Source organism: Cydia fagiglandana, chromosome 17, assembly GCF_963556715.1.
Source record: "Cydia fagiglandana chromosome 17, ilCydFagi1.1, whole genome shotgun sequence".
Lineage (NCBI taxonomy): Eukaryota > Metazoa > Arthropoda > Insecta > Lepidoptera > Tortricidae > Cydia > Cydia fagiglandana.
In genome coordinates, this window is record NC_085948.1 from 13,549,924 (window position 1) to 13,564,428 (window position 14,505).

At 42.6% G+C, this 14,505-nt stretch overlaps 3 protein-coding genes across 3 annotated transcripts; 1 reads left to right on the plus strand and 2 right to left on the minus strand.

The window, feature by feature from the left end:
• The first annotated feature begins 200 nt into the window (after positions 1 to 200).
• Positions 201 to 1,553, plus strand: LOC134672513 (elongation factor 1-beta'). The gene is made up of 3 exons (XM_063530454.1): positions 201 to 360; positions 571 to 811; positions 1,147 to 1,553. The coding sequence occupies exons 1-3, from the start codon at positions 281 to 283 to the stop codon at positions 1,489 to 1,491; spliced, it is 666 nt and encodes a 221-aa protein (XP_063386524.1). The 5' UTR covers positions 201 to 280; the 3' UTR covers positions 1,492 to 1,553.
• LOC134672512 (erlin-2-like) lies at positions 1,543 to 4,880 on the minus strand. Its single transcript, XM_063530453.1, has 6 exons — positions 4,436 to 4,880; positions 3,899 to 3,979; positions 3,453 to 3,561; positions 2,792 to 2,943; positions 2,441 to 2,593; positions 1,543 to 2,251 (listed from the first exon to the last, which is right to left on the minus strand). Exons 1-6 carry the CDS (start codon positions 4,541 to 4,543, stop codon positions 1,877 to 1,879), a joined length of 978 nt encoding a protein of 325 aa, XP_063386523.1. The 5' UTR covers positions 4,544 to 4,880; the 3' UTR covers positions 1,543 to 1,876.
• Positions 4,881 to 6,731: 1,851 nt separating this feature from the next.
• On the minus strand, positions 6,732 to 13,378 carry LOC134672835 (uncharacterized). Its single transcript, XM_063530790.1, has 8 exons — positions 13,178 to 13,378; positions 12,361 to 12,551; positions 11,388 to 11,611; positions 10,274 to 10,555; positions 9,578 to 9,815; positions 8,535 to 8,765; positions 7,384 to 7,472; positions 6,732 to 6,959 (listed from the first exon to the last, which is right to left on the minus strand). Exons 1-8 carry the CDS (start codon positions 13,219 to 13,221, stop codon positions 6,732 to 6,734), a joined length of 1,527 nt encoding a protein of 508 aa, XP_063386860.1. The 5' UTR covers positions 13,222 to 13,378.
• Between the last annotated feature and the right edge of the window lie 1,127 nt (positions 13,379 to 14,505).

A 14,505-nucleotide genomic window follows, 5' to 3' on the forward strand; every position in this document is an offset into this window, starting at 1 on the left:
GCGGATTTATTTGATATTACATTTTCTTCTTACGAGTTAGTTATAACATAAATAAAAATGTCTTAAACAGCTTTTAACAATAATTTAAACCGATAATCGATTCCAACTACTAGGCACATGTAATCGATTCAACTATTGCGATAAATAATGATTCGGTACAACTCTAACTAATGTCATCTCTTTCTAAAAATCTTTGTCTCTTTCTTTTCTTTCTCTTACTTGCTCTTTGCCGGGCCGTGTGGTTGTGGTTGCTCGAACAAATCAGCCTAATCTATAAAAAATGGCTTTCGGAGACGTTAAAACCGCCCAGGGTCTCAATGACCTGAACAAATATTTGGCTGAGAGGAGCTATGTATCCGGGTAGGTGTTTACAATATTGAATTATCTTCCTAACCTATAAAAGTCTACCACGTCAACCCCCTGGCCTAACGACCTTGATTATTTTCACATATTATTATCAAATGAACAGCTGTTATGTGCCATCCACCCATTACATTGTACAACTGCTGGAAAAAATGCTTCCGAAAGAATATTGTCGCCTAGTATTGATTAAATATTCACATTCCATAGGTGGGTGCCTTCTCAAGCTGATGTTCAGGTGTTTGAGCAGGTCGGCAAGGCGCCGGCCGGCAGCCTGCCGCACGCGCTGCGCTGGTACAACCACATCGCGTCGTACACACCCGCCGAGCGCAAGGCCTGGGCGGCCGGCGTCAGCCCGCTGACCGCCGGCGGCAAGCCCACGGCCGCGCCCGCCAAGGTCGAGGATGATGATGATGATGTCGATCTGTTCGGATCTGGTGATGAGGAGGAGGTAACTAAATTTATTCAATTGGATACTATATATTACCACAATAAATAATAGTACTAGGTACAGAAGACTCACTCTCTAACAAAACGCATCTGTTACGATCAGGACAGATATGGCCGCTAGGTGGAGTAGGTGGCGACAGCGCCACGCGCGGCTTATGGCAAACCCCAAAACTGGGGTCGAACGGATGTACTTTTAGCTACCTGTAGCAAAGCGACGAAATCGCGGAGTGACACACGCCTGATATTACTTTAAAGATAAGACTGCCAAAATGAAAGTGAAAGTCTACTGTGCAGATAAATATATTCAATATTTTACTACTACAATGTTTGTTTTAGGACGCAGAAGCTGCCCGCATTAGGGAAGAGCGTCTTAAGGCGTATTCAGAGAAGAAATCCAAGAAACCAGCCCTCATCGCCAAGTCATCTATCCTCCTTGATGTCAAACCCTGGGATGACGAGACAGACATGAAGGAATTAGAGAAGCAAGTCCGCACTATAGAGATGGACGGTCTCCTGTGGGGTGCCTCCAAACTTGTCCCAGTTGGCTATGGTATCCACAAGCTGCAGATCATGTGTGTCATTGAAGATGACAAAGTCTCCGTTGACCTTCTCACTGAGAAAATCCAAGAATTTGAAGATTTCGTCCAGTCCGTTGACATTGCTGCCTTCAACAAGATCTAAATGTCTAAGCCAGTAAATTATTTCTAAGTTATGTTTTGAATTAAAATCACGTTTTTCTAACATTCATAGTTTTATTTTAAACAGGTGTTAAGTAACTACATACAAAAGCTATGTACTTAAGTTGGAACCACATAATTATTCAGTCAAAAAACAATATGTAAAGCCTGTTACACATCTACATCTTATTTCTATAAAACACAGAAACGGGCCTATGTTCTACTACTCCTAATGATACAAAATTATCACATGATCTCCAAAACTAGCCCAACACTCCAATTAGACATGTGGTGCTCGAAATTATTTAGGGCCTTTAATTCCTTGTCAAAACATTTGCTCCCTGTATGACTTACTGTCTGACTAGTTGTTTTGACAGAGTGACTATTACTCATTGCACTTGAACACTTTTTGGGGTGGGAATTGGAACATTTTCTCCAACATTAGCCTGTAAGAACATGCTTGGAATATCATTGCCAAAGTATATCTTGTTGTTAATAGCAAGTGCTTCATATCTCTTCAACTCCAAGTACTCTTTGGTCAGTAGTTGTTTATTGGCCTCCGCCTGTTTCTTGAGATTGTAGAATTCGGCCTCCGCTTTGGTCTGCTGCTTGGCTTTGTGGATGCTGTCCTCAATGAGCTCTATCTTCTGTAGAGATTCCTTTTCCATGATTTTCTGTTCATACTGAATCTTGGCCACCTGTGCCTCTTTCTCAGCCTCGATGACGGCCTTGCGCCGAGCCGTCTCTGCTTCTTTTTCTACAACCTATAACAAGAAGATTTAGAAGTGTTTTAAGATGTTATATTACTTGCTTTATTTGTTGTGTGTAAGTGTGTAACTTTGAAGTTTAAATCTATCCCTGTTAAGTCGCGAGCAGGCGAATTAGTTACAATGCAAGGCAGTCATATAGTATGACGTACTGGTTAAAATCTTGTAAAACAATGACAATAATACCTTCTGATGTTGGGCTGCAATGAGGAGCTTTGACTTCTCGGCCTCCATAAGCTCGTAGTTCTTGCGGATGGCCTCAGGGATCTTTGGTTTGGTGACGCGCACTGCCTGCACGCGTAGCCCTGGGGCCATTTCGTTCAAGTCTTTTTGGAGAGCCTGCATAAAAAAAGCACAGTTTGAGCCCCACTATAGTTTCTTACGATCTTCTACGACCAAACAGTTTATGATCGAACAATATTACCTACTTAACAACCGTTTCCAATATTTCAAAATGTCCAAATCCCACAGGAACATATTATCTAATCATGATGCCCTATTAATAAGACAATAGTCCATATTTTGTGATGTACTCACCGTCCTAAGGTTCTCGTCGATCTGATCAAATAGGTCGATGTAGACCTCGTGCAGGCTGTGTGCGCTGCAGAACTGGTTCAGCTCGTGGTGCACCTTGTTGAAGATGAGGGTTTTGTCGTAGTCGGCGGTGAAGTTACGCACTACGTCCAGAACTGTGACAAGAAAACAAAATTCAATCATTCGACCCATCCAGTTTGGTTTCATTAGCCGGTCCACACAGAGCGAGCATTCGCTCGAGGCATTTTCCTCGCGCCACAGAATAATTAATAGTACTACTAGGTACAGAAGACTCACTCTGTAACAAAACGCGTATGTTACGATAAGGACAGATATGGCCGCTAGGTGGCGACAGCGCCAGGCGCGGTTTATGGCTACCCACCAAAATTGGTGTGGAACGGATATACTTTTATCTGTAGCAAAGCGACAAAATCGCGGAGTGAGCCACGCCTGCTCACGCACAAAACGGCCAGTGGACGTGCCTGCGAGGCGGCGCCCGCGAGCGGCTTTTAAAAAGGTTTAGATGAGCGAGGAAGTATTATTGGACATACAAAGGTACAATCAGCAATAACAATGACAATGGGCATGGCAAAAAAAATATAGATAATAAATAGCCAATAAACATTTTTATTTCATAAATATTTATGAGAGTACGTTCCTATACCTGTATTTGGTTCCAGCATATTGACAACCTCAATCCTTTCGAAGTAGATCATCACACCCCCACTGGTTCCACAGGGGACATTTTTCACCTCATCAGTCTGCAGAGTAGTCTGAAACAAACATTTTCTCTCCTTTTAAACTTAGTACTTTACAATGAGCACTTAAACTAATGGTTGACAGGTGGATACTGCTAAAATGTAGTAATTGTAGTTTTGTAACTCATTACGAGTGGGAATTCATTTTAAGTGCATTGGTGCAACTAAATTAAAATTTAGTTCATGAATTCATATGTTGTTTGCCTTCAATTAAACTAATTGACAATATAATTTATGTACACAAGTTGAATTGATAAGATGATAAGATAAAATGAACAACATTTTATTGTTTACCTCTGTCTAATACATATTATTATTATTTACACAACTACATAAATAAATGAATAGTTACCTGTATGGCTTTGTATGATGTGAGTAGGGGGATCATCATGTGGAACCCTGGCTGACTCGTCACTGGCAACAGAGCGCCCCCCTGGAAAATACATTGTATTTAATTTGAGTGATATTAATTCGGAAGATTGCAGGTCACTTCTGGATGATATTGGCTCAGGACCGGGATAAGTAGTGTACTCGAAGAGAGGCCTATGCTTAGCAGTGGCCAATAATAGGCTTGATATGATGATGATGATGATTTACTTTAGGGTCTGCTACCATCAGACTATTTTCTGATTACTGTTATGAGATAATAGATAAATTACTAATAACAGACGAGCACACGACAAAAAAAAATAATTAAGTAATATACACCCAGTTTTCTTGTGTTACAACTTGACTTATAAGGTCAACATCAACTGACTCGAGTTCATCATACTGTTATTAGATCTAATAAATCTATTAAAATGATTTCAGAGTACAAATTTCTTACCGCTAACTTAAACTGATTAACAGTTAGGTTTCAGTTCAGCGAAATTGTATACTATAGACTTACCCGGTAATAGACTCCGACGTGGCCCTCCTCGACCTTGTGCAGAGAGAAATGCACAGTGACTCCGACTGCCAGGATCACGAGCGCTAACACCGACGTCTGATCAGCCATCCTATCACCAAAATCACTAGGTACTCCACTACTAGTGTCAAAGCAACAAAGCTTCTCACGACCTACTATTCTGATGCTTAATTATATTATTTCCGGATAATGTTAGACATTATATGAAGCGACTAAAGAGGAAAAGCCGAGCGCTTAATTACAATAGGTAATTAACTAAATCGCTAGCGCACGTTCGAATGAGTATATATTCGGCGGAACTAAATTGAGTATTTTATTTTATGAGACTCGCAGGTTACGAAAGGGTAATACTAATCAAATCATATTACTGGGACGCTAATTTTATTTTTATACGCCGGGAAAAGCAGGCGAAAATTTGACAGTTCCTTCATTTGACAATGTGTGACAAATACAGTGAGTGATGTGAAATTGCGTTTAGTTCAGCGGTATCCAGAAATGAAATTGGCGTAAATTTCCAATTTAATCACCAAATTTAGATTTATGGCGATATTCCTCTAAATTGAAAAAATGCCCCAGAACGAAAATACTGGCGTCACAAATTGGTAATCTTGCGTCCGCTCCTCATGTTATCCGTAATATCCGTCACTATCCGGCGGTTGATTCAGCGAGCCAAATTGGCGTTTGCGTCCGTACGCATATTGGTAAAGGCACGTCTTGATTCGATCAGGCAATTTAATCAGATTGGTGAAAAATTGATTAGTCTGGATACGTCTTTATACTTAAAGTAGGTTTACCCCCTTTTGGGTTTAATACTTTTAGGTAATTCCCCCAAATTTCATTTTCCATCCTTGTGAGAGCTGAATTTTGTTTGAGCGGGCAACAAGCTCAAGATAATATTTGGGTTTTTCAAAACTTTTTGACGTGTCGTGATGTTCATGATAGATCTTCCAATGTCTTTTTTTTACCTCGTCACCTCCAAGATATTGGACAGATGAATATCTTGGTCCAATGTCATTGCGTGTCACTATCTCATTTAGCAAAATGTGAGACAAAATATCTATTGAACAAAGAAATAAGACAGGTGGAATACCACCCTTCGCAACACGAGGATAATAAATAAAACAAGATTTTTGAAAAGGTCTTAAATAGTATAAATATATTTGTTTCAATTTGCACTACCTACTACTAAAGTGTATGTATATGTATATTATGGTAACTACTACTAAAGTGTATAATATTAACTACAGGAAATGTATGTTTTCTTTAGAGATTCTGGAATAGTTTTGACTAATGTCAAAGTACTTGCACTCGGTGCATAGTAGGTGGAGAAAGCACACTTTTATACCATTATTTACACAAAGTACAGATAAGGTTTACTCGGGTGATTCCGAATGTCGAAAACTGTCGGATAATTCCGAAAAGAGACTTTTATTATGATGGAATTAGGGGTGATTTTCACCTGAATTTCGGAATTATCCGACATTCGGTATTACCCGAATACACCTCAACCTGCGCAAGTTTTCAACATGCATCAGCTATATGGCTATGAGCGCCGTAGCAACCCTTGTACAACGAACAGAAAGCATAGTATTATTACGACATATTCAATGTAATAACTCTTTTCCGGTTGCAGCGTCAGGGCGTTGATGGAAATGGAAACTTCTACGGAACATTCTTTAGAACAATTAAAACATAGATACAAAAGCTACTGAACAGTAGGGTGGTTCAAAAAACATTTTTTTTCCGACGGGGCACCCCCTTATTTTGTTACACTTATTATGCTGATAAAATACACCAAGTTTCGTAATTTTATCTTAACTACAAGGGGGTGCTCAACCACTTTGATGATTTTGTATGTTGTATGAAAACCAAAAAAAACAAGTAATTAAGTATTTATTATTCAGAATTTTATTTAAGTATCTGTTTTCACATTATTTGCACATGTGATTTATAAGTTTTTAAGTAGAAAAACATTATTATTTCTATTTTTCATAATTTTTAAAAAGTAACATTTTTAGAATTTCACCAAAAAAAACACAAAAAATAGAAATAAAAATGGTTTCTCACCAAATAACTTTTAAATCACACTTTTAAACAATGTGAAAACTACTACTTACATAAAACTAAAAAAAAATTTCGGATTTCATACAACTTTGAAAAATTTCAAAGTGTTTGAGCACCCCCTTGTAGTTGAGATAAGATTACAAAACTTGACATATTTAGTCAACAGAACAAGTGTAACAAAATGAGAGGGTGCCGCTTCTTCTAGTGAACCACCCTACTGAACAGTCGGACATGTCTGTATTGCTTGTCCGTTCTGCGCCGCAGCGACGTAAGTCTTGCCCTCAGCATGGACGCCGTCCAGCACGGTGGCCATGGTGGTCTTCAGCGCCCTGTACTCCTCTAACGCCTTCGCGCACAGCTCACCCTCCGGCGAGTTGCCTGGCTCTATGAAAAGCATTTGAAGTGATCTCTTTAGGTGCTTTTCCGCGCTGACTAGTTCATCCTGAAAATTTAAACAGTTAAATTCTGAGAGCATTTCAGAAATCTATTTCTTTTAGATCTGGCACAGCTTACCTACCTTACTTATTTACTTGGTACTTACTTACCTACCTATCTAACTTTCTGTTGACGTGGTATCGAGACGGTGGGAGATGAGCAGTTAAAAATAATAATAAACTAGCGACCCGCCCCGGCTTCGCACGGGTTACACAAAACCTTAAAAAAATATACACCTACACCTATACCTTCTTCAAGAATCACTTTATTGATAGGTGAAAACTGCATAAAAATCCGTTTAGTAGTGTTTGGTTTATCGCGAACATACATACACACAGACAGACGTGTCAGGGGACTTTGTTTTATAAGGTGTAGTGATACTATTCTACACCCAAATATTTAAGTCAATTAATAAGTTTTTGTTTAGTTACCAAATATGCGGATCCTGTTAATTCACGAGAGTCGAACTCCTTTTTCGCCAGTTGCACCATCGCGGCGTGAATCTCATATAGCGCGATGGCTGAAAAGTATCAAAATAACATTACATATTTATTATTTACATATAAGGGTGGTATCCCCACGAAGCCTCAGATGAGTAAAACGGGTCGACAATACCAGGAACCCAATACTTTCATAGACCTACCTTTGGCCCTACATATCCCCGGACTAAGCACTACAGACAGCTAATATCTCCTTGCACAACTGTAACTGTCGCCTAAGCCACCGTTAGGTTGGCATTGGTACGCGCCTGATGACGTCACAGCGCACCCCCGCTCGCCTCTACCTTGCTTCCAAAACCAGTTTAGCCAATACCAGGTTTTTATAGCACTAACCTTTAGCCCCACAGATCCCCGGACTCAGCACTTCCAGCACAGCTAATATCTCCGTGCACAACTCTGTCTCCTAAGCAACCGTTTGGTTGGCATTGGTACGCGCCTGATGACGTCACAGCGCACCCCCGCTAGCCTCTACCTTGCTTCCAAAGAAGTTTAGGCAATACCAGGTTTTTATAGCACAAACCTTTAGCCCTATAGATCCCCGGACTCAGCACTTCCAGCACAGCTAATATCTCCGTGCACAACTCTGTCTCCTAAGCAACCGTTTGGTTAGCATTGGTACGCGCCTGATGACGTCACAGCGCACCCCCGCTAGCCTCTACCTTGCTTCCAAAGAAGTTTAGGCAATACCAGGTTTTTATAGCACTAACCTTTAGCCCTACAGATCCCCGGACTCAGCACTTCCAGCACAGCTAATATCTCCGTGCACAACTCTGTCTCCTAAGCAACCGTTTGGTTGGCATTGGTACGCGCCTGATGACGTCACAGCGCACCCCTGCTAGCCTCTACCTTGCTTCCAAAGAAGTTTAGGCAATACCAGGTTTTTATAGCACTAACCTTTAGCCCTACAGATCCCCGGACTCAGCACTTCCAGCACAGCTAATATCTCCGTGCACAACTCTGTCTCCTAAGCAACCGTTTGGTTGGCATTGGTACGCGCCTGATGACGTCACAGCGCACCCCCGCTCGCCTGTACCTTGCTTCCATAAAAAGTTTAGGCAATACCAGGTTTTTATAGCACTAACCTTTGGCCCTACAGATCCCCGGACTAAGCACTTCCAGCACAGCTAATATCTCCTTGCACAACTGTAACTGCCTCCTCAGTAACCGTTTGGTAGGTCTCGGTTCGCGGGTGATGACGTCACGGAGCACCCCGGCCAGCCTCTGCTTCGCGTCCAGGAGGAGGTAGTGGTTCGGGGCCAGCACTAGGGAAACGTTTTTGATGTATTCTTCTAAGTCTTTCTCGTCCTTTTTGTCTGTAAAATAAAACATCATCTTTATGACGCTATTCCTTACAAGGCAGCACCGGCGGCAACGCTGCCCATAGTTCAGTTAAGTTTAATTAAATACATAAATACCTAAACATTTCATCCTCATCTTACTCGTAAGTCTCGCCAAGCGACTTGAAATCTGGTAAATTGCCTAGGATATAATGGGTTATTCAATAATCTCGATATCGACTATTTTTCTAAATTCGTCTATAAGAACGCCTTAGCCCTTAAGCCTTTGAATGCCACGCATATTATATTGCCATTGTAAACCTTATCGGAATGTAAGAAGGTTGATATTACACTGTAACCGAGCTCGTTTGGTTTGACAACTTTGCTTCTTCTAGTTTCTAATATTTTAAGTTTACTCACTAATGACACCTAATTTATCCGAGCAACATTGAACCTTATGCGCCATGACCGAAGCTTCATATTTCTTGTCACACCGGTTACAACTCCAAGTGTCCCCTGCACTGGACACGTATCCGCGACACTCGGGGCAGATGGCCGAGCTCATGAAGGTGCCGAGCTCGGTGGCGTCGCATTTGAAGTATTTCCCGAATAGTGATTAAGGATAGGTACTTACTAATAACATCTAGTTTGTCCGAGCAACATTGAACCTTATGCGCCATAGCCGAAGCTTCATATTTCTTGTCACACCCGTTACAACACCAAGTGTCCCCTGCACTGGACACGTATCCGCGACACTCGGGGCAGATGGCCGAGCTCATGAAGGTGCCGAGCTCGGTGGCGTCGCATTTGAAGTATTTCCCGAATAGTGATTAAGGATAGGTACTTACTAATAACATCTAGTTTGTCCGAGCAACATTGAACCTTATGCGCCATAGCCGAAGCTTCATATTTCTTGTCACACCCGTTACAACTCCAAGTGTCCCCTGCACTGGACACGTATCCGCGACACTCGGGACAGACGGCCGAGCTCATGAAGGTGCCGAGCTCGGTGGCGTCGCCGCAGCGCGCGCACGAGCATTTGAAGTATTTCCCGTTTAGTAAGTGCTCTTGGCGCAACGCTGTGCCCTGGAGGACAAAGAACAGCTTACGATTATTACGAGGAAACTTTTTTCAAATTGAAATTGATATCGCGCGTCGGGCGACATTCGAACTCACAACTGCTGAATACAAAATCAATAGGGTACTAAGAAATAGGGATAAAACTCTTTTGGGGGTAGGGCAATGTTGTACATGTGAAGATTTCTCTCCTGAGTGACTTGGGGCTTCGGTGCGCTTAAGAAGTGCAATGTACCTACCTAATATTCTTACGGTATTATTAAGTATTAAGTGACGGTGACCAATTGTCATTTAGACGTGCATGTAAGAGTTAAGGATGGCATTCCACATTCCACCTATCCAATTTCTTTGTCCAATGTGTAATGCGTCTCACATTTTGCTTTAATGAGAGAGTGAGCACTGACATTGGACAAGTGGAATACCATCCTAAAGAACATCACAATGGTTGTAATCTAAAAGTGGCTCACCTTCATAGGATCCGTGTAGTTGTAAAAAATCGGCTCCCCCTTCTTGATATCGACGCTAGCGTGGCACACCAACAAATTATTATCATTTATAGACATATGCGTATTCCCCACACAATCATGCGCCAACAGAGCTGTTTTGAGATAGACTCCCCGCAGCGGCTCGCAGCCGAGCGGCGCGGGCGGGCCGCGCACGTCGAAGCTGTTGACGTCGATGGCGGCGCAGACTCTCTGCGCGATCTCGGGGTCGTCGCCGGCCGCCAGCAGCCCGAGGGATTCGATGAACTTTAAGGATATACAAAAGTTACAGTGTAGTTATTTAGGGATATGGACATGAAACGCCAGCGGCTGGCAACAGGCAGCCCGCGAACTTCTCACTTGTGGCCCGCAAGCCTCCCTGGCTATTTTGTATCTACTCGTAGTATTGACAAACGACAATGTCTGATAAAGTCATAAATATTAACAAAATGCGGCCCGCGTCAACTTCGTCACAGACTTCGTTAACTACTAACCTAGGCCACAGCCTTTGGCTGCTAAAAGGTTGCCGACCGCTGCGTTAAAAAGTGATCGAAAATCTTTTTTATATGTGAAAGTCTTTCGGCTGATAGAAAGATGATGCCGATTCGGGGTGTGACTAGTAAACTAAATCATGAAAAGGGCCATTCTCCAGATTTGTACCTGCATCTAAATTCCGCCAAATCTAAATGTGTGAAAAATTCGATGGAGTTGAGGCTGACCGCAGTCATATAATTTGATTAGAATGATTCAATAAGTGTGTGGATTCTGGGGTTATTAATGTCATTATCACAAGAAAAATCTTGATAGGGTGATTCAGGACTACGAAGAAGAGCGACATCTAGCGTGCAATATGGTAACACTTATAAAGCCGGGGGGAATGTTTACGCCCCATTTCATTCATTATTATTCACATTCATCCATCTCGCTTACTCTTTCTTTCATAAATATATAACACCTATACCTATTACATGGCACTTGAGATATTTACGACACTAAACAGAACAGCGCGTCACGAAGTTGTTTATTTACGTTCTTTTAAAATAACTAAAAATACGTAGAACAGGACCAAGTACAAGCTAATAATCTGTTCATATCTGACCTTGACAGTATGCTCATTGTAGTTATAAACGTCGGTCCCACGACGCTGGTCCATATGCGTTTCAAGTCTCGCAAATTCCTCCCAAGCGCGAGGGTTGTTCCGCCGCTGCAGTAGAGCCCTCAGTGCCGCTAGGGCTCCAACGTATGGGACGACGGCCATTGCGCTGAGGCCGCGGGACTCGCGCTGCGATTTGAACAAGTCGCATTCGGCCTTGTTGTGAAATTCTGAAAATGAAAAGGATGTGGAAATTAACTAAATTCTTTACTAAGCGTACCCTTGTTCTTTGCATATACCTACCCATACCTACCCAAGATTAACTAGCATATCGAGAAGAGAAATCTTACAGCAACATAAATATAAAACCGAGTTTTCACTCTCAGCTAGCTCAGATCCTCCTTCCAATAAGTTATTATTAAGTGCCTCTCTCTCTAGTAAGGGATGTTGGCGAGTGACGATGGCAGACCAGGATAGATATAAAAGACTCACTAGCGAGATGTTCAGGGCACTCAGGGCAGACCGGAGCCACAACGCAGCCCTTACACGGCACGAAGCGGCTGAACAGCGGCAGGTGGCAGGCGAAGCAACAATGCTACGACTATACAGTAAGACTCACTAGCAAGATGTTCAGGGCACTCAGGGCAGACCGGCGCAACGCCACAGCCCTTGCACGGCACGAAGCGGCTGACCAGCGGCAGGTGGCAGGCGAAGCAGACGGGCGGCGAGTCGCTGTGCGGCGCCAGGGTGAACAGCTCTTCGGAGAGCACCATTTAATATATTAAAGTGTAGAACTAACTAGCAAGATGTTCAGGGCACTCAGGGCAGACCGGTGCCACGCCACACTCCTTGCACAGCACGAAGCGGCTGACCAGCGGCAGGTGGCAGGCGAAGCAGACGAGCGGCGAGTTGCTGTGCGGCGCCAGGAGGAACGGCTCCTCGGGTACCACCGTTTAATATGTTAAAGTGTAGAACTAACTAGCAAGATGTTCAGGGCACTCAGGGCAGACCGGCGCAACGCCACAGCCCTTGCACGGCACGAAGCGGCTGACCAGCGGCAGGTGGCAGGCGAAGCAGACGAGCGGCGAGTCGCTGTGCGGCGCCAGGAGGAATGGCTCCTCGGACATCACCGTGTCACCGGCGCGCAGGTCTATCGCTGCCACCGCGTACCTACGCTTAGATACTCGTATGCAGTTACAAATGTTACAATCACTCTAGAATACTAGAGATTAAACCGTGGTTTAATAATAGTAACACGTAGGTGAGCGTTGTGTGGCGACTTGCGTAGATAGGTACCGAGGCAAAAAATCAGTTTGTAAGTCCTGCTACACTAGAATGATGCCGCTTGTCGAAGCTTGTGCATTAGGATCACATACCTGCGTCCATGGCACTAATCCGTTGTAGTAAGGCAAATGTACCTACACATATTTTTAACGACAATACAATTATATGTACGCCGCACATCGAAAACGAAGAAGTTCACCTATGTAATTGCATTTTGAAAATATTTAACTTCGCGAATCTTCTGGAATAGGCGAATCACAGCCATATCGCACATTGTACACATCAATATTTACTTCACTTCAAGTTTATATAGTTTCTAATATCTCTTAATAAGTACCTAATAACAACAGGGTATCGACATGAACTTTATGTAGTGGTACATATTAATTTGTGCAAAATTTTTAAATTTAATAATTCATCTTTTGTACCGGTTGCAATAGGTGAATATTAATTCGTACAAATTCCTATTACTTAGTTCTAAGTTTAAACTAAGTGAGTGATAAGTGACCCACCTGCCAAGTTTCTCACATTGGCGCACTTCGAACCGCGGATTCATGCTGTCAGCCGCGAGAAGCAATAAATAACGGCGCAGCACACGGAACTGCGGCCCGAAACTAACACGCGCCGTATTTATAGGAAACTCCGTACGCGGCTAAATATAGATGCAAGACAATATCCCATACCTGTGATGTTCATCCCAACGCCAAACTGGGTTACCACCTTACCAGTATAAGCTAAACCTCCAACTACGCAGAGTTTTTAAGATTCGGTGGGTCAAATTACACTAGAAATTCAACAAGTGCAAACGCTTCTGTATGTGAATAGAGATGCAGATGATGTATGCTGAGTAACTGTCATGTTCACTTACAGAAGACATCGCTTTAGAAAGACCAGTTTGTATGTGTAGAGTCCCGTAACGACTAAACGTAGTTTGAGGTCGGCTTATACTGGTTTGATTCAGGCGGATTAGTCATTTTTGAAACACGCCATAATGCACACCTTATTGCAATGCATTAAGGTTCCTTTCACTGTGTATCTGTTGTGGGCATCTTCGGCGGTGAAAGAGGGTTAATAATTGGACGTAATCGTAGGTCAGGCACTATGTCGCCTGGCGTTAGTGTGTATCACTTATACACCTTATAACACAAAGTCCCCCGTCGCGTCTGTCTGTTTTATGTTCGCGATATAAAACTCAAAAACTACTGCCGCCCTAGCCAAGGTTACAATCGCTGTCGCTTTGACAACGAAAAGCATTATGTCTCTCTATCACTCTTCCACATTAGCGCGACAGTGACAGTTGCGTTTCGATCGCTACGGAGCGTAAGCGATTGGCATCTTGGCTACGCGGCCTGAACGGATCAAACACCTATCAATAGTGATTCTTGAGGAAGGTTTAGGTGTGCTGGGGCGGGTCGCTAGTAAATAATATGTAACTCGTAAGTAAAAATTTAGATCACGAATATCCTCCTACTTGTTTAGGGTGGTATTCCACTTGTCCAATGTCAGTGCGTTTGGCCTCTCTCGTACGTTAAAATGATCACATGGCTGATTGAGTTGAATATGTTAATAAAATAGAAGTAGTGTCTATCTATTGCAGTGGTTCCTAACGTTTTCAGTCCGGTCACCCCTATGACTAACTAGGGAACCTGATTTTACCCCTCCTCCCAATGGTAATAAAAAATAAAACATGTACGTTTGTTGTATTGTTATATGAGGTTAGCTTATTACCCCCGTAAAATAACAGTTTTACCCCCACGGGGGTAATTATACCCAGGTTAGGAACCACTGATCTATTGTATATTTATATGAACGAGTCTAGCTTAACTGGCTTTACGAAAAA

Excerpts from the sequence above, each read along its gene's own strand:
- LOC134672835 (XM_063530790.1), bottom strand. The coding sequence starts at position 13,221 with ATGAATCCGCGGTTCGAAGTGCGCCAATGTGAGAAACTTGGCAG. Across the intron at positions 12,552-13,177 it reads CAATGTGAGAAACTTGGCAG|GTACGCGGTGGCAGCGATAG; the intron begins GTGGGTCACTTA and ends ATCTAAGCGTAG. Across the intron at positions 10,556-11,387 it reads ACAATGAGCATACTGTCAAG|TTCATCGAATCCCTCGGGCT; the intron begins GTCAGATATGAA and ends ATATCCTTAAAG.
- LOC134672512 (XM_063530453.1), bottom strand. The coding sequence starts at position 4,543 with ATGGCTGATCAGACGTCGGTGTTAGCGCTCGTGATCCTGGCAGTCGGA. Across the intron at positions 2,944-3,452 it reads TATGCTGGAACCAAATACAG|TTCTGGACGTAGTGCGTAAC; the intron begins GTATAGGAACGT and ends TTCTTGTCACAG. Across the intron at positions 2,252-2,440 it reads TTGCAGCCCAACATCAGAAG|GTTGTAGAAAAAGAAGCAGA; the intron begins GTATTATTGTCA and ends TTCTTGTTATAG.
- LOC134672513 (XM_063530454.1), top strand. The coding sequence starts at position 281 with ATGGCTTTCGGAGACGTTAAAACCGCCCAGGGTCTCAATGACCTGAAC. Across the intron at positions 361-570 it reads GAGAGGAGCTATGTATCCGG|GTGGGTGCCTTCTCAAGCTG; the intron begins GTAGGTGTTTAC and ends CACATTCCATAG. Across the intron at positions 812-1,146 it reads GATCTGGTGATGAGGAGGAG|GACGCAGAAGCTGCCCGCAT; the intron begins GTAACTAAATTT and ends TGTTTGTTTTAG.